The sequence below is a fragment of the Lepidochelys kempii genome, chromosome 4 (genome assembly GCF_965140265.1).
Source record: "Lepidochelys kempii isolate rLepKem1 chromosome 4, rLepKem1.hap2, whole genome shotgun sequence".
In the NCBI taxonomy this organism is placed as follows: Eukaryota; Metazoa; Chordata; order Testudines; family Cheloniidae; genus Lepidochelys; species Lepidochelys kempii.
The window spans coordinates 35,499,388-35,525,832 of record NC_133259.1 but is presented as its reverse complement, the minus strand read 5'-3'; the positions used below and the strand labels follow the sequence as shown (position 1 = coordinate 35,525,832).

At 39.8% G+C, this 26,445-nt stretch overlaps 1 protein-coding gene across 2 annotated transcripts in view; it reads right to left on the bottom strand.

Annotated features, from left to right (window-relative positions):
* Positions 1-26,445, bottom strand: part of UGT8 (UDP glycosyltransferase 8) — a 71,634-nt gene that overhangs the window by 10,349 nt on the left and 34,840 nt on the right. For both annotated transcript variants that reach the window (XM_073340974.1, XM_073340975.1), the window contains exon 3: positions 6,876-7,018. In XM_073340974.1, the coding sequence (XP_073197075.1) occupies positions 6,876-7,018 (143 nt within the window). The remainder of the gene's footprint in view (positions 1-6,875; positions 7,019-26,445) is intronic.

Here is a 26,445-nt window from a genome sequence, read left to right as displayed (position 1 = left end):
ACCCACCAGGTAAAATCTTCATTGAAGCCAGACAGCTTTGTGTTGATAGCCATTCAAAAGCAATTGACTCTCACAAGGTGCATAGGAGAAGCTCATCCAACCCAGCAAATCTTCCTGTGGATGCCTTAGCCTCCAAGTGGGCAATGGCTGCTCCTGTGAGCCATCAAAGCAATGTAAGAGTATGTGACTTGACATGTGACCTTGGACTCCATCTTTTGCCTGTAATTTTCGGCGAACTGAGACTGTGAGCTTTGTTGAGATAGTAAAATTCCAGTCACAAGGGATAGGGTATATAAGACCCTGGAAACATCTCCATTTTGTCTTCGTTTCCTGCTTCATTTCTCTGAACTGGATTTCTATCTAACAAGGAAGCTCTAAACAAGGATTTGATGACTCCCAAGCCATTTGAGTAATTTCCAGAGAGACTTTTGCAAACAAGCACTTTATTCCATCACTGCTTCAAATCTGATATAAGAACTTTGCACTCACTTGTGTGTATGATTTCCATCACCATTTTAATTCTCCTCTTCTTTCTTTACAAATAAACCTTTGGATTTTAATTACTAAAGGATTGGCAACAGCATGATTATTGGGTAAGATCTGAGTTATATATTGACCTGGGTATGTGGTTGATCTCTTGGGATCAAAAAAACCCTTTGTTTGATTAAACTGGTTATCAATAGTCACTCATCATAAAATTTAGTGTCTGGGTGGTGAATAAGTGCTGGAATGCCTAAGGAGACTGCATTTTTGACTTCTTGTTAACTGGTGTTAACTGGAGACAGAAGTTTACTTTTTTTAATGGATTGGTATAATCTAATGATAGAATAACCACCAGTTTTGGGGGTGAGTCTGCATTATTTCTCAGCAATTTGTCCTGAATCTGGTATTCTCAGGTGTGACCCACTGAGCCACGCTGTATCCCTAATACTCTGATTAGCTGAAGTCTATTATTAAATAGAGCAGAAGGTTTGTATAATCTCTCTATGGACATTTTGTTGAATAAGAAAATATTAATAAAGCTATATGGACTGGCTACTACTATATAAATCCCTCTACTCAGAACTCCCCATCAACATATCCACAACAAACACAGCTCAATGTGTGACTTCCCTTTGCAGTCATGCAACCTCCCCTAGGTCCTGACAATAAAAACTATTTAAAAGGAATTACTATCAGTGGTAAGAGGGGAGAGAGGGCTAAGTCTTCCCCCCGGGGCAAAAATCTAATACAAAGACTTGTGGCGCATACAGGGAATCAGAACTAGAGGGAGCCATATTTACTGTGGCTAAGACTTTCAATGGCAGTTGGGTGTCTTAACTCCCTTAAACTGATTTGCAAATCCCAACCTGTAGGAATATGGATTGGGAATTATGAAGGTGCTTAGGGATTTATAGCAGTCAATCATAACACATTTAATAGAGGGAAGAGAGAAAGCACAGCATAAGAACTACTTGGGGAAGCTCCACGTTTGCTCAGCCACGTCTTGGATTAAGGACCTTTGATTTCAGAGTTTATTTCACCCAGAATATAGTTATTAGTTGGAAAAGAAGGAACAGCCTCATGTTATCAGTTAAATAAATAATACATCATTTTATGGCTTACACTATTTAGGCTGCACATTCTGTGCATTTCTTAAAAAACTATGCTATTTACCAAAATATATATAAAGTAAAAAATAAACTATGTCATGGTCTTTGGCTACAATTTGATGGGGAATATAGGGAAGCAATAAAAGAGATTTACCTAACAGTAATTTCATTTATCATGCTTCTTCTCTTTTCCCATTTAACACAGAAAAGAATAATGACAAGCAGAAGTATGTTTCCACTTAACAGGAATTAAAAAGCTCAGTTATACAAGACACAGCTTCTTCTTCGGCTATCCCTTGATGTGAAGATGATATCTGCCGAGGGGGTTCATTGGTGAATTTTTAAGTGGATGAGGAGCCCAATTCTTGCCCTGCAGATTTTCCCACAGGAGTGACAGATGTAATCTTGGAGGAGACATAGTTGTTGGCTGGACTGTTGTGCCCTTTCTTTCCTCCTTTGTCACTTCTCTGTCTCATGAGCATGTCTGTTATCCTCAAAGTGAGCTGTGGCTTGGTGTAAGGTGTGGTGCCATTGTGTTCTGTTCCGCACCAAGTCCTCCCAGTTTGTTGGGTTGATGCCCCCATTTTTAAGATGTACTTTCAGTACGTCTTTGAAACGCTTCCACTGCCCTCTGCACAGCACACCCATTTCAAACTCAAGAAGAGATTTCCATAGGTGAATGATCAGAAGAACATGGGTATGTAAAGTAAAATTCCTCAATTTGTATTTAGGCACATAATTAATTAAGTAGCCTGATTTTCTAAAGTGCTGAGGACTTAGCAGCTCCCAGTAAAGCCAGTGGGAGCACCTGGATGTTCAGCTCTTCTGAAATCAGTTTACTTACTTGAGTGTTAAAAACTCAAGTGGAGACCATGACAAACAAGAAAACAGTAAATAATTTCTCTTGCTATTCATCTCTTTTTCACCCATCCCACAAAAGAAAAAAAATTACTGGACCAGCACACTTGTAATATTGCACCAAAAGCCATTTAGTAGAGATTAGCTTGTAAAAAGATTTGGTCAAAATAGTCTTTTTTTTCACCCTGCAAAAATGTTGATGAAAAATAGCAGCAAAATCATTTTTACAGACCTTTTCAACTGAAAATTTCAACTTTTCATTAAAAAAATTAAAACCAAAAGAATTTCAGTTTTTGACCTATTTTTTCTTCATCTTCTAGTGAAAACTAAATATTTGACATGGAATGCAGGCACCTTACATACACACATGAGTGTAATTGAAAACCCAGTTTTCTGTTGAAAAATTTTTTTGACAGAAAGTTCTCTATCAGCTCTACTTGTAAAGCTTGTGAAAGGATAATGATGATACCCAGTTAGTAGCCCTGAAAATTTTCTGCTAAGAGGACCCAGTCCTTCTCTTCCCAGGAGAGGATACCCTATCCATAATGAAAAGACAATGTTCCTATTTGGAAACACCTAAAGCAACCATATTCACCCTAATCTATGCAACTGTGAACCCATAATAAAGGTAATTATATTCAGACTACCAAAAAATTCCCCTTCAGTGTCAGTTGGTTAAGGTTTACTTGTTCACCTCCTGTCCTAAACTATTGCATAGTGTTAAGTTGTCATATTTCACTCCAAGAGCTGATGCATTTCTTTGGCCGGAGGAGTGATTCCAATTTCTAAAACATTTAATCTATCCTTCTGTCTGAATGATACTGTGTAAACTTTAGTATTTTTATTATGGACTCATCTGACTGTTGAAAATAACAAGCAAAAGCTTGTATTTGGTTTTCAGTTTTTTTAATCTATAAAAATTGTATTTGGAGAGTGTTAACTCCTCTACAATAAAATTCCCAGGAAAGAGCAATAAAACCAAAAGCTACTGGTGGTTAATGAGAAAATGTGAATGTAAAGGATGAAAGGAGGAGGCAGGAGGCAAAACAAGAAAAGCATATCTGTTGAAAAAAGGTAAATATAAGAAGACAGTTCAACCAACATCACAGATTTTGTACGGATTTCAACACTATTAAATATTCGGTACCGGTATCTTGCTACCCTGAAAGAACAATAGTTGAATCCCTTGTTAAGACTACCCAATAAAACATTGTCTGGCAAGGCTCAAAGAGAATCTTCCATCTGTAACTTCTTGCAAGAAGTTGTCCTTCAGAAATTGGATTGCCCTGACCACAATGCTGACTTCAGATAAAATGGGTTCGCTGTCCCAACTCTGTGGACTCCAAAAGATGCAAATGGGGATGAGAGATGGAAAAAGATGAGTGAAAGACTGACAAGGTAAGTACTACAGCAATTTAAGTTCTGGATCTGCTGTCAGGACAAGTAGCAATCATTCCTAAGAGATAGGGGGCAGGTTATGTTAAAGGCCAAGAGGGTTTTGCAACCACTCAGTAGAATCAGAATCCTAGTGGTTCTGTAATATATGTTAGGCAGCTACGATCCACATACAGTGAATCAAGCCATGATCCAAGCCCTGTAAAGCCAATTTAGGGGAAGCCCTGGCTTGAGGCACTCTCCCTTCCATGGATAAGATACTCTGCTATAGATTCTTATGCCTGCTGGGTTTTCCCTTCTCACTTCTCTCTTTTCTTTCTTCTAGTTTTTATCCATGAGGTCTAGAAACAAAGACATAAAGAGAGAGAGGACAGGTGAGATGGGTGACAGTGGATCTTTATGCTTGCAGGCAAAAAAGAATGAGGAAGAAGAGAGTTGTCTAGTTCAGTGATAGCAGCCTTGACTGACAATTCATTTGCCTCCGACCTTCCCTCATTAAGATGAATGGCAATCAGATATGCATGTTCAAAAATGCATGATAATATCTGCCTTGATTCTAAGGGCTGGTGTTTGTATGTTCTGAACAACAAAATGTTTTATGAGGATAACAGTAGCTGCTACTATGATTGCTCCCCGGGATATGACCAAAATGTTACCTTTCAAAACACCAATTCGTATCGTCATATAAACAATTGATAAGAACATTTTTGGAGGAGAATAAGGATGGCCCTTGCTGAAATACACTGGACTCAGATGAAGCCTTTTGAAAGGACAGTATCAAAAATATATACTTTTGTTTTTTTAAGAAATATCTTCACTACACTGCAGTCTCTGGTTCCCTTGAGCCAGGTGGACAACATCATAAATACTTTCCTCCCATGATTAACAGTGGGCCAGTGGGAGCATAAATATCCTTTTTGCAGGACTAGGGCCAAAATAGTGTTTTGAATAATGGTGAGTAGTAAGATATGCAGAATCCTGCAACCACACTTCACATACTATACTATTTTTACCGTGCTTTACTCTTTGATTATTCTGTAATTACAGATGTGTGTGTGTGTGATGACTTGCAGAATCTGTTTATGTACAGCTGATGAATTCTGTTTGCTGTTGGGTACGCTCTCTATGTATCTTTATCAAGCTGAAAAATCCATTTTGAATGTGGGGTTTTATCTCCATGTTGGGCTGAAATTCCAAGGGCAGTGGCTCAGGGCTAACAATAGAGGATTATTAAATCTTGATGGTTCTTTATACAAACAGAAGAACCCTACACAAAATTCTGGCCCCTGCCCAGGAGAACTAATTTGTCAGGAAAGAGGTCACCTGGCAACAAGTCAGCTGGTAGGGGTCTGTGATCACCTAAGGAGGCTGATCAGGGAGTCTCCTGACATAGGAGACTGGGAGGTTTCTGCCCTGGGAGAAAGGGCAGAGCTGGTCTATTCTGTGTCCTTGTCCATTTTCACCAGCTCAAGCTGAAATTGACTGCTGCAGGAACCTCCAGCCTTCTTGAACACCAACAGTTCCCAAAGGGAAGGGTGAGTTAGAGTGATAAGCATTATGCTCCGGCTGTTTGTTGTTTTCTAAATAATCTGTGCCCTCTTGGTGTCTTGTCTCTTACGGGCAATTATGTTTTAGAATACCGTGCAGTCTGTCACTTTTGAGACAAAAATAAAACTTCAACATAAAGAAAGGGACGGGGAGGGGCCAGAACACTGGATCACTGTGTTCAATGCTGTTTAGTAATAATAATAATAATTAATAATACATAATACATAAAGCATACATAACTACAAATGTTCATTAAAAATGACAGCAGGAACAACAGCTACCAGAAGACAATGAAATGTTCCACTCCTAGAGAAGGGCAATTTGATATATTTGAAATAAAGTGCTGCTCCCTCATCCTGAGCAGACTCCAGAAAGGAGATTCAGGATTATTATTATTAATTTCCTGTTCTAAATTGTTGTGTTGCATTGCTGTGAGCTGTTAAACTTTTGCATTCAACAAAAGTGCTGTCACGGATAGTAAAGGAGTGGCTCTCTAGCTCAAACCAGGAGATGCTAGAAATGCAGAATTTCTCACCCACTCCTACCTAACTATTGTTACACAGCAAGCTAAGGAATTCAAGTACCTATGGGTAAGTCTGAGATCTGGGGGAGATGGTGAGAATGCCTTATGCTTAGACAGAGGAATCTCCACATCCATGGGATCTCCTAATCACTCCAGTCAAGCAAAGGGAGAGATATTTCTCTTTCCTTCTTTGTGTTTAACAGGCAAGATAAAGACAAGGATATGGAGCAATACAAACAACAGGGACCTGCAGGCAAGGAAGACAGACAGATTGAAACAAATGGAGACAAAGGAGAGAGAGAGAGAGAGAGAGAGAGAGAGAGAGAGAGAGAGAGAGAGTTCAGAGAACAGGAATTTCCTACCTTAACAAAGATTCTTGTTCACACACAGCCCCCCTTTCTCCTTCCTTCCTGTCATGTTTGTTTCCCTGGCCCCATCCCCAACATGAAGTCAATAGGATAATGTCATTCCCAATTCCTAATATGAGGTCTTTAGCTAGCAGTGATGTTTAAAAGCCTCAAATGTTATACATACCCTCACAAAGTTCCTCATATTGCTCTATCTTTTTTCTAGCTTACATCCCAGTGCTTGAATATAACCTGAACTACACTCTGCTAGGAGACTGCTGTGTTTCTGACTACAAGGACAGTGCTGCAAATTCTGCTTCTGTGAGAAAGTGGGGAGGGAGGTTAAGAAAGGACAATAAATATCACCTTTCATGAAAGAATTAATTGCCTCCTGCTATCCTGCCTATCTACATTGTGTGTCCCAAATTCAATTTGCCTCCAAACCAGGACAGCCCAAATAGAATCATAGAATCATAGAATATCAGGGTTGGAAGGGACCCCAGAAGGTCATCTAGTCCAACCCCCTGCTCAAAGCAGGACCAATTCCCAGTTAAATATGCGGTAAGAAACCTTCAAATCTACCTCAAACACATATTATACTGTAGTTCTTACCTCCAGATAACCCTCTGAGGAAGTCTTGCCAGGGCATATGCTAATTTATTTGCTATGTCTTCTGACAAATATTTCACTCCCGCTCCAAATGAGACAAGGACAAAGCCATTTTCATTAGCACCATTCACCCATGTTTGAAGATCCTGTTGAAACAAAAATTTGCACTAAGCATCGTAAAACAAGCATCAGAATAAAATTACCGTTGCATACTGGAAATTTGTCTGTCAGTCACTGAACAGCTTAGCAGTGCTTCACGAGGCATTTGAATTTTGGAAATTAGGTGGTATAATAACCGAGTGATTCAGACTACATAACTGATATTTTGAAAGTTATTAATATTAAATTTCTCCCCAGTCTGGGTTTAATTAAAGCCTTCATATTAACAGCCAATATCACAGGTCAAGAGATTCTTTCCTAATTTGTTAAGGTAACAAATATCGTTTACATATAGAAGCAGACTTGCATCTGATCTCAGATAGACAGGTACACCTAGCTGCGTATTTTGAAAAATCAGCTCAGGTGCATGCAAATGCATAAGAATAAGATATATGCAACATATGAATAAAGCCCTAAACAAAACTCCAGAATACGAGGTTTGGCCTTAATCAAAGAAGGGAAGGAACTGTAAATAGAGGGGGTTTTTAAAGGGAAAAGATATTTTATTAGGTTGCTATAAGTACAAAAGAGTAGAGAACTAGGGATTTGGCGAAACAGATAATTTCTTCTTATAAAACTGGCGTTAACAGTACTGAACAACAAAATGTTCACTTCACAAGCCATTTTATTTTTGGTAATCACTAGGAATAGCCAGATCCTAGGCTTAGATACTTCTTTACCTTTGAACTTCACTGAACGCCTCTTTAGTTTATTTAGATAGCCATGCGCAGCATTCCAAAGACATAAAATAACAATATTATAAAATAACACTGCCCCAAAACAAACAAACAAAACCTTCTACACAAGTTAAAAACCGAAGCTGAAATCTTGACACCACTGAAGTCAAAGGCAAACCCCGCACTGACTGCAATTAAATCAGAATTTCACTATGAAGACTATATTAAAATATACAAATATACCAAAGGCAAATTTCTTCAGTTCTGTCACTAAAGTACATATAGGATACAAGATATATAATATGTAAATAGTCAGTTTTCTTACACTGTACTCATATGTTTTACCACTGTTTCTTTAGTTCCTCTAATGTTCTCTAAACAGCAAGCCGCTTGTAATGCACTTCTGCAGAACTCCTTCATGCAAAAACTATATACACCTCTAATAAGCAATGTAACAGTGGAAGAGGTGAAAGTGCACATAACTTTTATCGCTTAGGAATTTAACGGGTTTTCAGATTCACCCTGCAGTGTAAGCTAATAAAAGTTGTGTATCTGCAATGAATTACATGAGGAAATATGCTGTCAGATTAAAAAAAATGAATTATCCTAACATTACCTACTGAAAGAACAGTAGCACAGACTGGGATGCCTTCTCTAGTACATAGCACAATTAAAGACTTGTAATTACTGCACAAGCACCCATTCATCTCCAGGTTAAGCCAGATTCTGCCCCTCAGAATTTCAGGGCACAGGGCTTCCAATAATGGAAAGTATGTCCATGTCTCCACACAACACCTCTCCACCAAGGGATGCACAGATAATCTGCCCATCCCCCCAAACAGGTGGCACTGGCAGGGAAGAGGGCATGGCCCAGTTGCCTAAGGGAATGATTCAGTACCTCCATTAATGAACCCAAGTTAAACAAGCCCTCCCCTAGGCATGGCAGTAGCTCAAAAACCAGTGAGGTAATCTGTGCCCACTAGGCATTAGACATGCTTGTTTTACTGTGGGACATTCATCTGCCTACGGAGAGAGATATTTACATTTTGAAAATGTTTTAGGTAATAACACTGTCACATTCTCAGTCAATGGAGAAGCCAGTCTCCACTAGTTGTATCAAATAAATTTAATTTGCTGATCACTAGAGGCAATTAGAAGGTGAGGAGAGAATGAACAATACAGCACATGCTACTTTTTATTAAGACAAGGTCATTTTCACTTTCCAGTGCATTGCAAGTAGCAGTCCATCTGTAATCTACTGTGTAAGGAGGTGACGGTGACAGTACTTCTTCCACAATCAGCAGAACTTTATGGCACTGGCTGGAACTTTCAATGGTTATATTTACAAAGCAGTATCAAAACTTTTATGAAAGATAATATTTCAATGGCTAATAATTGTATTGGATGCTACATGAAATGTTAACTGCTACTTTTCAAATATAATATATTACCATAGAAGCATGTGACAGAAAATACTACTGATATTAAAGAAGAGCCTGCAATAGAATGTTCCCCAAACAACTCATCATAATGGATATCAGAATGGTTCCACAACACATCAGTCACTTGCTGGAAAGAATTTAGTCATAAGAAAAACAGCAACAGTATTAATGTTTATTTTCACCAGCAGGTAAGGTGAAATCATTGCTCTACTGAATTCAGTGCGAGGTTTGTCATTGGCTTCAATAGAGTCAGGATTGCACTCTTTGTTTTTAATACAATAAGCAAAAACCTGTTAGCAGCTTCAGATAATTAATATTAAAAAAGTAATTTTAAAATATAGCTGGTGTGTGGAGTCACAGAAACTGTCAGATTTTTTTGGATGGAATTTTGTGCAGAAAGTCTTCCAGAGTTCAGAATAGGACACACTCCTCCCGAGAAGAACACAAAAGAGATATTAAGTAATTTGTCCTGGTCTTGTTATAGTCAGCAAAAAACTTATAAGGTCAAGCTGGTGTTTGTATAAACAAAACGAAGGAAGCACAGGAAAATTCCTTATTGATTGATCCCGGTTTTTGATGCACGGTGTAAAATAATCAAATGAAATGTACAGTATTAGTTTTCACTGGAATTCTTTTTTCTTCCATTACAGGTCATCTGCCTATTTACTGTAACAGTTAAACTACAAAAAAAGAGACAGCAAAATTTGAACCCCTCAGTTGACGTTGTTGAAATAAAGTTTATATAACCCCAAGCCAGCAGATAAAACTTCCCAAGAACACTGTGATAGCAAAGCCCTGCACAGTCAGAGTAAAAACATCTCTGTAGATCAGAAAAAGAAGAGTTGCTAGCTAAACAGAAATCCAAAACAAACTTGAGAACAATGTCATCAGGATATCAAGAAAAGAAAGACCAGGAGGCCAGTGTGCTAAATAGACTTGCCTTTTGCTTTTGGAAACACGAACTCAAATCCTATTGAGATCCTAACTGATGTCAGGCAGTGCCTAACTGATGTCAGGCAGTGCTATAAACTGATACCAATGCCTTACAGGTTTCAGAGTAACAGCCATGTTAGTCTGTATTCGCAAAAAGAAAAGGAGTACTTGTGGCACCTTAGAGACTAACCAATTTATTTGAGCATGAGCTTTCGTGAGCTACAGATCCTAGTCTTCAGAATGCTATTTGATTTCTTGGAACCATGATTCATTGCTATTTTCATACAGACTTATTATAAGATCCACAATTACAATTCCCACACAGCAATAGGAAATGGGCATGAGAATTGAGTAAAAGGAAAATCAAGTGGGCTGTTTACACTCTGCAGCTTGTTCTGTCAACAGCAGCCCAAACGGTATAAATATAATTTATTTTCATATTAGGACACAAGACCACAAAAACTAATATCTAATAAAATACAAAATGTGTACCAGTGGCCAGTGAACTGCCTCCTGCTACACAATACAAAAATTATTTCAATTTTCTGAAGAACGCCTCTTTGAGTCACATCTTGCCACTTAACCATATTTTTTCCCTTGCCGTCCTGATTCATTTTTGTTTGGGGGGGGTCTGCATTCCTTCCGCGACTGTTACTGTATCCATTAGCCTCCACGCTGACTCTAACACTTTTAATTTCTATACTTTGATCTTTTTGACTACTTTCCTCATTTTTGGAAGCCATCCTTTTTAAATTTTAGTGTTGCAGAGCTCATTTTTGGTATAATTCTTCCCTTGAAAATGTTGAACTTAATCAAATTGTGGTAATTTTTATATAATGGCTCAACTTAACCATTTCCTGTGTGTTGTTTAGGGCTAAATTGAGAATAGCCTCTCCTTTGTGTGTGCTCTACAACAAGCTGTTCCAGAAACAGTAATGTGAGGTGTTGTGTAAGGTGCATCTTTAAACCTGGCCAATTGTGACACATGACCAGTTCCTATATTGTTAGTTGAAGTCATCCATTGTTATTGTTTTATAAGACTTAGAGGCCTTTTTGACTTCCCTTGAGATTGTGCACTCAGATGGCCTTTTTCTGATCAGGAGGCCAGTGATATAACTCTATTAGTATATATGTATTCTTATAATTGGGATTTTTCTAAGTACCCAAAGTACAAGACAGCATGTCAGAGGATCTCTGTTCTATTTTTACCTCAGCTGGTAATTTAAACTCTTTATGCCTCAGTTTCACCACAGAGAAAATGGACATTAGAATACCAACCTTACAAAGATTTTTGAGGCTTTATTAAAGAATTAATTAACATCTGAAAAGCACTTTGAGATCTTATGAAAGGCCCTAGAGAAATGCAAAGTATTATGTTCAGAACTAGAGAGAAAGAGAGACCATAGGAACTTTGCATTGCTTATTCTAAGGGCCCTATAGAAGTCACAGCCCATTTTGGTCAATTTCACGGTCATTGGATTTTAAAAATGGTAAATTTCATGATTTCAGATGTTTAAATGAAAATTTCAGGGTGTTGTAACAAAAAGGAGTTGTGGGGAGGTCACAAGGTCATTGTTGGGGGGGGGATAGAGGAGTGGCCGTACTGCTACCCCTACTTCTGTGAGGCCGGCTGGTACCCCAGCTCTGAAGGCAGAGCGGCTGCCAGCAGCAGTGCAGAGGTAAGGATGGTATGGTATTGCCACCCTTCTGCACTGCTGCCTTCAGAGCTGAATGCTCCATCAGCAGCCGCTGCTCCCTGGCCACCCAGCTCTGAAGGCAGCAGCGCAGAAGGATGGCATGGTATGGTATTGCCACCCTTACTTCTGCGTGGCTGCAGGTAGGGCACTGCCTTCAGAGTGAGTCACCCAGCCAACAGCTGCCAATCTCTGGCTGCCCAGCTCTGAGAAGCACTGGTCTCCCCTGTGAAATCTACATAGCATAGGGTAAAAACACACAAAAGACCAGATTTCCTGGCCGTTAATTTGGTAGGGCCCTACTTAACTGCAGTACACAGTGTCAACCATATCTCCATAGTCTTTGATTTAGGTGTTACAACTAGGCACCCTTGTGCTTCTCCCCTTCAATCCAATGCCATTACACAAACAGAAGAGGATGGTGTGGGACACAGACACTGGCACTGAGTGTACTTTAACTGTTCTCACGCAACAGAATTCCAAACATGGCATGCTCCCCTTGTAACAAAGACAACACACACCTTAGCTGGCACTACTGTTCACTTATTTTTCACTTCCAGCAACAGGAAGTGAAAATATCCTTGAGGGAAATCCTGAAGAGTTTATCTTCTGTAATTAAGCAGCTTCAAGGTAAATAAAAGAAACATTAACAGTAGCAGTATCTATGCTAGGCTGAATTAAACAGCTGGCTCCTATTGGATAGGATGCATGACTTCCAATATGTGAATAGCAGTTAACAGCTACGGTGTTTGTTACAAGGTAAACCAAAGGTAAGTCCAATGAGACAAGACGGATAATACAAGTGGTGTTAGATGCTGTACAAAATTTTAGAAAGACAGTCCCTGTGCTGAATTGCTTAAAGCCCAAGTAGACAAGACAAATGATAAATTTTGTTTGTACCTAACTCATTATATGGCTGCTTTGCCTTTTACTCTGTTTAAGGCCTGATCCAACTACTAGTTAATGCAATAAAAAGCTTCCCACTGATTTCATTGGAAACTTGGTTGGTCCCCGAAGATGCCAAATTATAAAGAACCATCTTATTCTTTTAGGCATAGCTCTAAGGGGCTGCTCTTACCTGTGGCAGCCCAGGAGAAGTCCAGGTGACCCTGAATCCGGTGAGCCTGAATCCTGGTCTCTGAATTCAGATTTACCTTAATACCATTTGCTTAAGGCTTACATAGGCCTCTAGCTAAGGAACATACTCAGGGGTATTGCTCTCCTACTTTCCTGAACTGCCCATATGCCCAAGCTGGTGCTGAAAATTAGAAGTACTGTGCATGGGTTGCAGATAATAAAATAGATAGTAAACTGTTGAGTGCAGGGACTATGTCCCTGAATTTGTTTGTACAGCGCATAGCACTATGGGGCCTTAACCTTCACAGGGGCCTCTGGGCACTATTGTAATATAAATATTATGTAAAAATAATAATCAGACTATGGGCTGAAGAAGTGCACAACCAGAATTTACACACTCTCCTTGAGAAGTTTATAAATTGTAATAGCTTTCCCCTAGATTTTCTTTTTTTATATATAATTTTTCCCATTATCTCTTTAGTATTTTTATTTAAAAAGTAGGAAATTAAATCTAAACAATTAGTGTTAACACACCATTAAGGTTGCAAAATGAAGCATGCAAATCAGGGTGTTTTCTAAACATTAACAGAGCCACTCTGCACAAATGTCATATTTTCTAGTACTCTGTTATTAATGCATATTATATAAAATATATAAGATGTGCAACTTGACACTTTTAGAATTTGAAAAAACAGAATATGAAATGAGCCCTTAGAACGTGAAAATCAGTGCTTTACCAACATAATTACTGTGGCTCTGCAGTCACCGCCTCATCTTTAGAAATTTTCTCTTTTGAGTTCTTGATCTTGCACCCCTAACACAAGTCTCGTGCAAGATTACAAGTGTAAAATACAAAATACTGAGCTGGATCTTGTCAAACCTTGGTCACACAAGTAATCCCAGTTGAATAACTTGCATACTTAAGACTGCAGCATCAGTGCCACTATTTTATTGATACACCCACTTTTGTCATTAATGTAAACTTGCAGTCCCATATCTATGCACTTACAAATATGCTTTGTGGGGCTGGTTATAGACTTGGACACAGAAATGCCTCTACTGTGTGTCTTTCCTTCCATAATCCTATATGTTTGTTTAATAAAAACAGAAATATTTGTGAACATTAAACAGTAATGACATGTTACCAAACAGGAAAATTCACTCTTACAAAACCAGTGTTTCTTCTCCTAAGATGTAAACATTATTTTTCAAAGTGTTTTCTTGCTTTTCACCCTGCAACCAGAGAGAGAAATGCCCTGAATGAAAACCAGACCCCACTGAAGTCAATGGCAAAATTCCCATTGTCTTCAGGGCAGCCATGATTTCACCCTGTTTCCAAGTTCAGTTAGGTCTGCCTGATCCCTGACCTGGCTTGTCTGCCATTAAAGTCTGCAACCATTTTTACCTTGATCTCATTTTGGGCATTTTAAAGTTCCTTTATTCAAGTGCTTTCCAGAAAAGGGACAAATGTCAGTTTCAAATGGGCCTTACGCAACTGGACAGAAACCAGTAAAGTAAAGCCAATTTCCCTGCACTATCCCTGAGTCCCCTCTCTCTCCAGCTGCAGTTTCTCCACATTTCACTAAACAGTCTTGTCTGGTAAAGAGATGATACATGATAAAACTCTTTCTGGCATTCTCTAAGAGGAAACTCAGATCACCAACCCCAAGAGCACACCGTAAAGGCCTGTATATGCCTTTTACCTAATAAATCCTAAGCCATTACAGAGAAAAACGTTCTTTGGCTTTTGGCAAAGCTTTTCCACTGGGAGGTATTTTCTGGTGGCTTACAGCTCCTTCTCTTTGCTTCTTTCCACTAACACCACCAGCACTTCCAGGATGTCTCAACTACTTTTCTATCTAGCGCCATCATTTTTTTTTTATTGTTTTTTCGGTACGTGCACGGGTCCCAACACCTTTTAATTGGCAGTCACTCCCCTCCTGTGTCAGTCCAGCCTGCAGGTCTCAGTTGCTGCTCTCCAAGTTTCTTTCTAATTTTGTGAGGTTGCAGGCAGTCTAAGAGCAGGTCTACAGTGGTGCAGTATCTCCCATCGGCATAGTCAATCCACTTCCCACAAGAGGCAGTAGCTATGTTGATGAGAGAAGCATTCTCATCAACATAGCACTGTCTACACTGGGAGTTAGGTCAGTATAACTGGATTTTTCACACCCATGAATGACGTAGATATACCGACGTAAGTTTATAGTGTAAACCTGGCCTAAGAGTCTTAAATTGCAGACACTCAGCCAGCGTGAGTCACTGGACCAGTGTTTCTGCAAACACTTAGCCCTGATCTACACTACAGAGTTAGGTCAATGCAAGGCAGCTTATGTCGACCTAACTCTAAGTGTCTACACTAAAATTTCACGCCCGCCGACATAACTCACCTGCTACATTGACTTAATAACTCCACCTCCACAAGAGGCATAGCGTCAGTGTGGATGTATTGAGGTCGATGCAGTGCCAGTGTAGACAATGTTGACTGTTGCTGGATTTCAGAAGCCATCCCACAATTCCCCACACTGACAATTCAATCGGTGCAAGCACTCCGGGTGAGGACATGCACCGCCAACACAAGGAACAAAGTGTATACATGTACAAGTGATGTAATTACTATGGCAGCTGTACGCTGATGTAAGTTAGGATGACTTAATTTTGTAGTGTAGACATGTCTTTAGTTCCTGGCATTCAAAATCCATTTAGGGTGGATCAGCATACTTTTTTCCCCCTCTTATCCCATTTAAATGGTATTCATGTTGTCCTGAACTATCATAAATTCAGTGATCTGAGTGCTTAATCTAGGTAGTGCAGGAACTATTTTAGCTCAGGAGAATGTGATGCATTTTCTTCTCTGCACTCTTCAGGTTTCTTCAATATCAGTTCAGACATCCTTCAAACACACTGCATTCCTTTGTCTGCTTTAATTTAACTCAGTAACATTCTTGAAGGGTCCTGTGTACAGTCCTCTTTACTCCAGTGAGAGTTTTATGGGCATGAGATCATGATGATATCCAGTCAGCAGAAATTGTTTTACATACAAATCTGCTTCCAGAAACCCTCATCCCATTCAATTTGTAACAAAAAAGCCTCTGCAATACCTTTTGAGATTTTCAGCGCAGTATCTTTTTACTGCGTTTTAAGTTTATATATATTACAGATAGTCAAATAATGAAATAAAGTTTAGTATGCAATAAAAAAGCCAAAACATGCATACACACACAAATCCCAATGAATTATTCAACCAACTCTAATAAACGTCAACTTCTTTCATTTTATTATTATGTCCACTGGTTTATCAAGCCCTACAAGTTATGGGCGCAGTGTATCATAAAGTAATACTCAAATTTTCATCACTTTTGTGATTTGACATAGAAGACAGATAGAGAAAGATATTATTTCATTGTGATTCACCTGCCCCCCACTGTGTGATAGTGCAATAATAACAGTGGTGACTTTTTGTCCACATCTGCAATGTACTATCAGCTATTCGTATAGTTTATATTTATTTTAACTTGAGATTTCCTAATGCATTAAATATATCAACATCTTCTTAAGAAGAACTCTAAAGACTGTTGCTTTCATTAACAAGTGCGGTACATCCCAAATGGAACATGCCCTTTGGGTGCACTTGATTGCTTTTCAAAGAACAAAACAAACAAACAAAAAATCCCATCAACGTATTTCAAAAGGTCTTGATTGTCATCGCTATCAAATGATTTCTCATTCTTGGGAAAACAGACAAACAGACAGAGCTATTTGTGCAGTTGGTGTTTTCTCAGCATCTTTATGGCAGAATCATGATCGTTATTTCCTGTTTATGGTATAACATATAACACATTTTACATGCACATAAAAGCACACAGACACTAAAGTAATGGGCACCTTGTACGATAGACACACAGAGAGAGCTACATAGAGAATGGACATGCCAGGATCCTAATTCTAGTTATTCTCTCACTCTCTTCCTTTCCACATTTTCCTCCCGACATGAGCAAAGACTGTTCCAGGAGGCTGAGGTGGAGGAAAAGAGCAGTACGCTACAAACAGGCATCAGTTATTAGGACTGCATTCCCAGCATTCCCTATTCATCACACACATACTCTAACTCTTTTCAGCACTCGCTTATTCCTACTTCTCCCACACAAAGAGTCTTAGAGCTAGGCTGCAAAGCACATGATTTTTTTACATCAAGATAGACATCTGCAGTAACAGCTACAATAGCTCTAGTCCCACAGAGTGCTGTTAAAACAAGCTTTGTAAAGTTAGGTTAGTGGAGGAAGCTGACAGGGACAGGGAAGAGGTATCCATGTGTCTCCATAGAGATTCATATTTTGTTCTTGGCAATTATGCTTGTGTTTTCTTATTATTTATTGTAGAATCTATCTAAGTTTTACAAGATGAAAGCAAAAGTGTGTTGGGAAGGAAATGTTTGTTCCTTTCTCAATCTGTTTGTCTGGCATATGCAGGGACTGAATAGATCTGGTACTCTATGGTACTGGAAAGAAACAGAAAACAAGTGCGAAGAGCATATTGGCAGCTATTTGAAAACTGTATGCCACTAACTTTTGAAATCATGACATCTGTCATGCAGAAGCATAAAATGGATGGAACAAATATTTTAAAGAGCACGGGCAGTCGAGGACTGATCCACAGCCCACTAAAATCAACAGAAAGACTCCTACTGACTTCACTGGGGCTTGGAAAAGGTCCTCAATAACAAAAAAGCAAACACTTTTTGCTATTTTGCCTGATGGTACTGTGCAAGTTCAGTAGTATTCTAAAAAAAGAATCTTCTCATAGCATCATGTGAAAAGTATGAACAACTGAAACTCATGTTTTCTCTGGTGTGCACACAATGATTTTTCAAGTTCTTCACATCCCATTCCAGTATATATAAAACCATATCTCTTGTACTACTAAAGTACACATTCTACACACCAAACACTTTACACAATGCTACTGTAAGATCATATACTAGACTATGCCATGTAGAAAAGCAAGCATTCAGTTACACTTAGATTACACAGTAATAATGAACAATGAAAACCCCTTTCTTCAGTTCATACATATCTTATCCAGAGGACTCTTTCTTTCCCTGGCTTTGGTTCCAGTCACCTCTCCATCCACCAAGATTTCAACATTCTGGAAGCTCCATCCACCAAGACATTCCACAATTACAATCAGTTGGGGTTAAATCCTTCATGGAGTAATTATCTCTCTCCAGAACTGACATGTAGATCACATATTACCTCTCCCTGAACAATGAGGAAGACTATTAGCCGCCTAACTTTCTGGCATTTTCTCCTGGATGTCTCACAGACAAATTAAGCTAAATACAAATTACTCATTTACCTTCCTCAACTCTCTCATTTACCCCACTTCTTTAACACAATTCTCATCACCACTCACTTACCCAGTCTTGCAACTTGAAGGAAATCTTTGACTGCTCCCTGACTTTATGCCATCACCTCCAAATCTTGCAGTTCTTTCCCTGACAACAGATCAAAAATTCATCCATTCTTCTCTGTCCTGGAAACTAAACACTTGTTCATGACCTGGTCCATTACCACAACCGCGTCCTCTCTGTCTTTCTGTGAGTGGAGATGACCTTCCCTGCCTAGTGGCTACAGTCTGCAGCACCACCTAGTGGTAATGTGGTAGGGAAATGCAAGCCCTCCCATTCCATTCGTTTTTGACCCATGGACCCTCTTTCACTACCTGCAATCCGGGCCTCTTCCTACTGCTCTATTCCTCTCCTTAGGGCATGTCATGGCTGGTAGTTGTCCGTGGTGATCTGGAATTGAGTCAGCAGAGGGGTGTGTGATCTGTAATCAAGAGGAAGGTGTTTCCCAGTAGGTAATACCTTAATACTACCCCTAGCCCTACGCTGGAAGCCATTGGTGAGGTTATGAACCATCGTGTGAAATCAGGGTGGAAGAAGAATGGTTCACTTCTCAGGCGGTCTTTCAAGGTCCTGAAGACTCAGTTGCCGGCTTCAGACTAGACAACTTTCTTGGGCCTACAGTTCTTCACCAGGTCAGTGACAGGTGTGGCTATCATGGTGAAGCTGGGTATGAATCATCTATAGTAGCCAGACAGATCCAGAAATTGTCTAACTTGCCTCTTTGTTGATGGGATAGGGCACTCTGTCAAGGCCTGGAGCTTCCTGATTAAAGGCCTAAGTGTGCCTTTCAATGGTGGTCCCAGACACATGAACTCATGAAAACCCAATCGGCACTTGTCTGGGTTTGCCATGAGGCTGACAACCTCCAGAGCCTGTAAGACTGTCACTGTATGCTCAAGGTATGTCTCCCAATAACCACTGTAAATGACTATATCATCTACGTAGGCTGCTGCATACTGGCTGTGCAGTCACAGGATTGTGTCCCTCACTTTTTGGAAGGTGGATGCAGCCCTGTGAAGGCTGAAGGGCATAGTCTTGAAGTGTTACAGGCCAAAAGGTGTTGCAAAGGACACTGTCACTTGAGACTCCTTGTTAGAGGGATCTACTGGTAGCCTTTGATCAGATCTAGGGTTGAGATCTATTGTGGAGGCTGCCAATCACTCTAATAACTAATTGCCTCGGAGCATGGGGATATGCATCAAATGTCAATGGGGGAGGCAACAAATGTGGATATCACATTTACCTTCCTAAAGTCAATACAAAACCGAGTCATTCCATCAGTCTTGGACACTAGGATGATGTCAACAATGCTCTGCCAGCCATTATGAGATTCCTCTTCCACACCAAGGTCCGACGTTGTCTGTAACACCTGAGGCCACTGATTCGTGGAGGGCGCACCACCGGCCCATCTCACCCGCCCCGTTGGGGAGGTGGAGCATGAGCGTACGTGCTAGGACCCGAAAGATGGTGAACTATGCCTGGGCAGGGCGAAGCCAGAGGAAACTTTGGTGGAGGTCCGTAGCGGTCCTGATGTGCAAATCAGTCGTCCGACCTGGGCAGCTCTCCAACACCACTTTCTACAAGCCATTACCCTCTGATCCCACTGAGGGTTGCCAAAAGAAACTACACCATCTGCTCAAGAAACTCCCTGAAAAAACACAAGAACAAATCCGCACAGACACACCCCTGGAACCCCGACCTGGGATATTCTATTTGCTACCCAAGATCCATAAACCTGGAAATCCTGGACGCCCCATCATCTCAAGCATTGGCACCTTGACAGCAGGATTGTCTGGCTATGTAGACTCCCTCCTCAGGCCCTACACTACCAGCTCTCCTAGCTATCTTCGAGACACCACTGACTTCCTGAGGAAACTACAATCCATCGGTGATCTTCCTGAAAACACCATCCTGGCCACTATGGATGTAGAAGCCCTCTACACCAACATTCCACACAAAGATGGACTACAAGCCGTCAGGAACAGTATCCCCGATAATGTCACAGCAAACCTGGTAGCTGAACTTTGTGATTTTGTCCTCACCCATAACTATTTCACATTTGGGGACAATGTATATCTTCAAATCAGCGGCACTGCTATGAGTACCCGCATGGCCGCACAGTATGCCAACATTTTTATGGCTGACTTAGAACAACGCTTCCTCAGCTCTCGTCCCCTAATGCCCCTACTCTACTTGTGCTACACTGATGACATCTTCATCATCTGAACCCATGGAAAAGAAGTCCTTGAGGAATTCCACCACAATTTCAACTATATCCATCCCACCATCAACCTCAGGCTGGACCAGTCCACACAAGAGATCCACTTCCTGGACACTACAGTGCTAATAAGCAATGGTCACACCACCCTAGACCGGAAATCTACTGACCGCTATTCCAACCTACATGCCTCCAGCTTTCATCCAGACTATACCACACAATCCATCATCTACAGCCAAGCTCTACGATACAACCGCATTTGCTCCAACCCCTCAGACAGAGACAAACACCTACAAGATCTCTATCAAGCATTCTTACAACTACAGTACCCACCTGCTGAAGTGAAGAAACAGATTGACAGAGCCAGAAGAGTACCCAGAAGTCACCTACTACAGGACAGGCCCAACAAAGAAAATAACGGAACGCCACTAGCCATCACCTTCAGCCCCCAACTAAAACCCCTCCAACGCATCATCAAGGATCTACAACCTATCCTGAAGGACGACCCATCACTATCACAGATCTTGGGAGACAGGCCAGTTCTTGCTTACAGACAGCCCCCCAACCTGAAGCAAATACTCACCAGCAACCACACACCACACAACAGAATCACTAACCCAGGAACCTAACCTTGCAACAAAGCACATTGCCAACTGTATCCACATATCTATTCAAGGGACACCACCATAGGGCCTAATCACATCAGCCACACTATCAGAAGCTCATTCACCTGCACATCTACCAATGTGATATATGCCATCATGTGCCAGCAATGCCCCTCTGCCATGTACATTGGCCAAACTAGACAATCTCTACGTAAAAGAATCAATGGACACAAATCAGACGTCAAGAATTATAACATTCAAAAACCAATTGGAGAACACTTCAATCTCTCTGGTCACTTGATTACAGACCTAAAAGTTGCAATTCTTCAACAAAAAAACTTCAAAAACAGACTCCAACAAGAGACTGATGAATTGGAATTAATTTGCAAACTGGATACAATTAACTTAGGCTTGAATAGAGACTGGGAGTGGATGGGTCATTACACAAAGTAAAACTATTTCCCCATGTTTATTCCCCCCCTCCTCCGCACTGTTCCTCAGACGTTCTTGTCAACTGCTGGAAATGGCCCACCTTGATTATCACTGCAAAAGGTTCCCTCCCCCGCCCCCGCAGCCCCCTCCCCGCTCTCCTGCTGGTAATAGCTCACCTTAAGTGATCACTCTGGTTACAGTATGTATGGTAACACCCATTGTTTCATGTTCTCTATGTATATAAATCTCCCCACTGTATTTTCCACTGAATGCATCCGATGAAGTGAGCTGTAGCTCACGAAAGCTCATGCTCAGATAAATTTGTTAGTCTCCAAGGTGCCACAAGTACTCCTTTTCTTTTTACCTGATGTACAGTGTCTCACATATTCCTGGGCATGGGATGGTGGCTTTCCCATACCTTCACTTGACTAACTTCAGTAAATACTTCCTTAGTATAATACATGAGTTAGGTTCAAATACAAAAACATGTTTTGATAAACTTATTTTTTTCTTATGTTTTCCAGCACATTTAAGTCGTTTTTTTTAACTAATAAAAACAATTTTAAAATGCTGGGTTTGTACATTTTTAATTGAATTTTACACTCTGTCTAAATGCAGCTTGACGCAAATCTTAAGTAAATATTATTTTCTACTAAGTAAGAAATGCATTCTAACCTAACAGATGTAAAAATTAAGAATGTACATACATATAAGTTAAACTCTAGAAATGCCTAAATAAATACCTATATAGTATATCCTATTTAGCAAAAAGAAATATCAAATTTAGTATAAATGTTATATTTGATTGCATATCAACATGTTTTATGGTTATCAGCTAATGAGACTGAACCTTTATTTAGAAAAATAATTAAAAATTACAAATGCAAAACAAGATTAAAAATCAATTATTTAAATAAAGGTTTCCTGCTTGCTGACTAAAATCAGTGATGTATCCTGGTCTCCCATGTTTCAAAGGAAATATTAGCTCCAGCAGAAGCCAGATATGTTTTTTTAACTCATTTCCTCAAGGTTCACATATATTCTGTTCATAGAGACTGTCAAGGCAGTCCTCTCCTTTCCCTATATGAGTAGTATTTATTATAGCCAGCATTTCACAAAGAAGCAGATATTATGACCTTGCTTTGCTCTTTTTTATATTTGTCGATGTTCCTGGTTTCTACACAAGACTATATTATTGAAGAGTGAGGAGTTTAAGTGTGTAATAATCCTTTACTAAAGTTCTATCTGTACACTTGGAATAAGCACTTATGGCTCCAACCATTATTATTATATGGAAAAAAAATCTTTTTTATCCTTCACAGACAAAAATGGTATTGTGCTGACACTACTGTGTGAGCTTTGTTCAGTTTGATTTTCTAATTAGCTATTCTTAGCTGGTTTAAATGTTAAATGCACAGCTGTGACTATGGGGTGAGGTCCCAGCTGGCAGTAACCAGTGGTGCCTAATACTGAGCTTTGTTTCAAATAAACAAAGTTCACATATAAAAACATAACTGAGTTTAAATATCAGAAGCTTTCCCTATTCAGCTCGTAGATTCAAATGTGTAGTAGCAACAATGTCTGCTCTCTGAATACGGCTGTGGACAATCATTCTTTAACGGAAACACATACACACTATGTGATATTTTATATAATTTTAAAATGCTAAAATATTGTTTACAGCAGAGGAAAAAAACAGATTTAATTTAGAAAGTACAATTAAAGTAATTTTCAGTAACAAGTTGTCAGTTAATCTATAGTTATTTTATTTTTATCAATTCCTAAGCAAAGAACAAGTAGCACAATGGAGGAGGAGGGGCTACAATAATACAAATAAGAAACAATAATAAAGAAGTATATAGATGGCTGTATTTTTTTTTAAGTTTTTCCTAGTGTCCTAACTTTCCTGGTGTATTCTAAATCAGTGAAGCTTGCATTTGTTTAAATGCGGCACTGTGAAATGCAAGTTTTTCCACTGGTTGCCTGGGTGTTGCTGAACAAAACTGGGCCCTATCGTGTAAGCCAAAAGAGGAAACCATTCCTGATTCAAAATAAGCATGAGCTACAAAAAGAATAGTGGCTAAGGGTCCAGAGTTTGGGGTATCTAAGTGTTCAGGAAAGTGTTATGATTTCAAGCACATTACATACTCAGAGGTGGTATATCATTTGACTATGCAGAGAAAGAGGGGCATTATTCCATTATTTTGTTATTGTGAGGCGGGATGTGGAAAGAAGAAAAGGTCAGGAGAAGATGGTGTGTGTATATGGTACCTGTGGTCAACGTATGAATTTCTCTCCACATCCATATCCTTCTATCCTGTTTTGATGATGTCTCCCACCAGACATCTTCAGAGGCTAGCATTTTGGGCACTTCCATCCCACTATAGAAGCACACAAAATACAGCAGTAGAGGAGTACAACAACATCTGCTGTTCTGCCTCTTGTTCCCATGTGCTACTTAATTTTTAAGTATCAGTGAAATTAATACAGTCTGCTTTCTTTTTTTATTTAATTCTTGCCAGTCAGGTCCCTCCGGGACACCCTATTTCCCAGGAGGATATACTCTTGTCCCAATTAATTTCATAAAGTAAGTTAAACTCTGGAACCTTTCATCTTTTCCCACAGATATTTAATCAGTCTTAAACAAAAACTGAAACCACTTTTCTGGGTGTACTTTCTAGTTTATAAGTCCAGGTGCAGAAACCAACAAGGCCCTACACTTGGATGCTATTCTTCAGTGATTACTCAGTACTAACTTGTTTGGACCTTGATTTGCACCAGTTTTTCCTTTTTTCATCCCTCTTCCCGTTCCCTTTTCTCACAAGCACCTCACTGCCTTCACCCAGCCTTTGCAGCTCCTAAAAATAAAATCAAGGACCAAAAGAATTTATGTTTTTACAATATCATTGAATGTGTTTCTCTCAACCAAGAATCTCATATGACCTACTACCCTGCAGGGTTTGGTGCTACTCTTGGACAAGAAAGGAGACACCATTAAGATGTCATTAATTCCTATCCTATCAGTGGAATTTATAATTAAATTCAAAAAATAATGTTAAAATGACATTAAACATCCAACTTGACACAGAAAAGAACTCAGCTAAAACTTTTACAGTACCCTTAACAGTTGTTCATTGTAGTTCATGTGAGGTGTAACAAGTCACTGTTCTGAAAGCCATTCATTAGGCACACATTCAGTGAGCACCAGATTGGAGTCCTCTTGTCTTTTACAAATCTAAGACAACTCATATGTAGTATTATGCTGACATTCATTTGTATGGAGTAACTGAAAATGGTTTGAAACAAACGTTAGATGTTCAAAGAAAATGTTATTTGTAAGGACTTCTGTGAGTACTTATATTTTATCTAATAATGAAGTTGGAGGTGAAGTACTTCTTTAGAAATGCTGGGTGAAATCCTGGACTCACTGAAGACAATAGGAAAATTCCCATCAATTGTAATGTGGCCAGGATGTCACCCACTATATTATCAGTGTTTCTCAAACTATGGGGCAGGACTTCCAAGAGTGGCGCAGGAATGTGTCAAGGGAGGGCTGTGTGCTTTTTACATTTTTTTTTTTTTAAAGAGCTCTGGCTGTTAGCCCTGGGTGGCTGGGGCTCATGCAGAAGGGCCATGCACAGCCCGGAGGCAGGGAATAAAGGGGACAGCTAGAGCCCTGCCACCCAGGTTCAGGCTCTCCTTCCCCTCCCGCACGCCATTCCCTCACCAGGAGGCAGCTCAGGCTCAGGCTCTCCTTCCCCCGGCCCCCAAGGGAGGTGGTGGGGCTCTGGTAGCCCCGGTGTGGCAGCAGCAGAGCAGAAGTTAAGGGTAGCAAATGTGGCACTAAGTCTGCTGTGAAAAGTGATGACAAATACCAGTTTTCACATTGTCTCCCATACTTCTGCACTGCTGCTAGCGTAACGCTACCTTCAGAGCTGGGCGCCTGGCTAGCAGCCCCTGCTCTCGGCTCTGCCTTCAGAGCTGTGTGGCAGTATATGTACTTGGGGGAGGAGAGTAAACAACTACTGACACAAAGAAGGAGGGGCCTGATCAAATAAGTTTGAGAACCACTGCACTATATTAATCTTAGATGTATCACTATTTAATATGCATTCTTATTTGTATATCTGTTATATTGAAAATGTAAAAAAAAGACTTTTTTTAAATCTAATTTTACTTTTTTAATCTCTAGACCTTTTATAAAAATGGTTTTTCACTGCAAAATTAAATAAACCATTTTTAAACAAAAAATAAAAATGGAAAAACAAATTCTGTCATGTGTAACCATAATGAATTTGACCCACATTGAGCATCTGCAAGTTTGAACCCTGAATTTTCAGGTCTCAGCACAGATCTCTACTTCTTGAGCTAACGGAGTACCTATTTTATGCTACTACATATGGACCAGCTGCCACAGGGATACTTTATGAACAAATTTGCCAGTGGCTCACATGACTATTTGCTAGACAGCAGTAGAGTACTAGAAATTAGGAATCTTAAATTCTGTTCCAGGGTTTCACAGAGGATTGTGGTCTATTGGTTAGGTCATTAGCTGCAGCCATCATAGCCAAGCCCATATTACACGCATTCACTTGGAGATGCAATGTGGCTGAGAGGACAAGAGATTAGTCTGACATATTAGAGATACAGGATCTAGTGTCAGCTTTGCTTGCAGTAACCTTGTGCAACCTCTGTCAATTTATCTGTAAAAGAGAGGAATGATATTTGAGTGCTTCTGCAGGTAAGGCTTGAGGCCTTGTCAATAATAATGTATCTGTAGTGCACTGAAATATAAACAACAGTCAGTAGATTTGATATCAGATTGGGTAGACTTCTGGTGCCTAACTCAGGGTACTTTTTCTTTAGGCCACAGGTTATTTGGACAGGTGTTGGACTGGTCATCTATGGAACATTGCCTGACTTAGCAGAGCA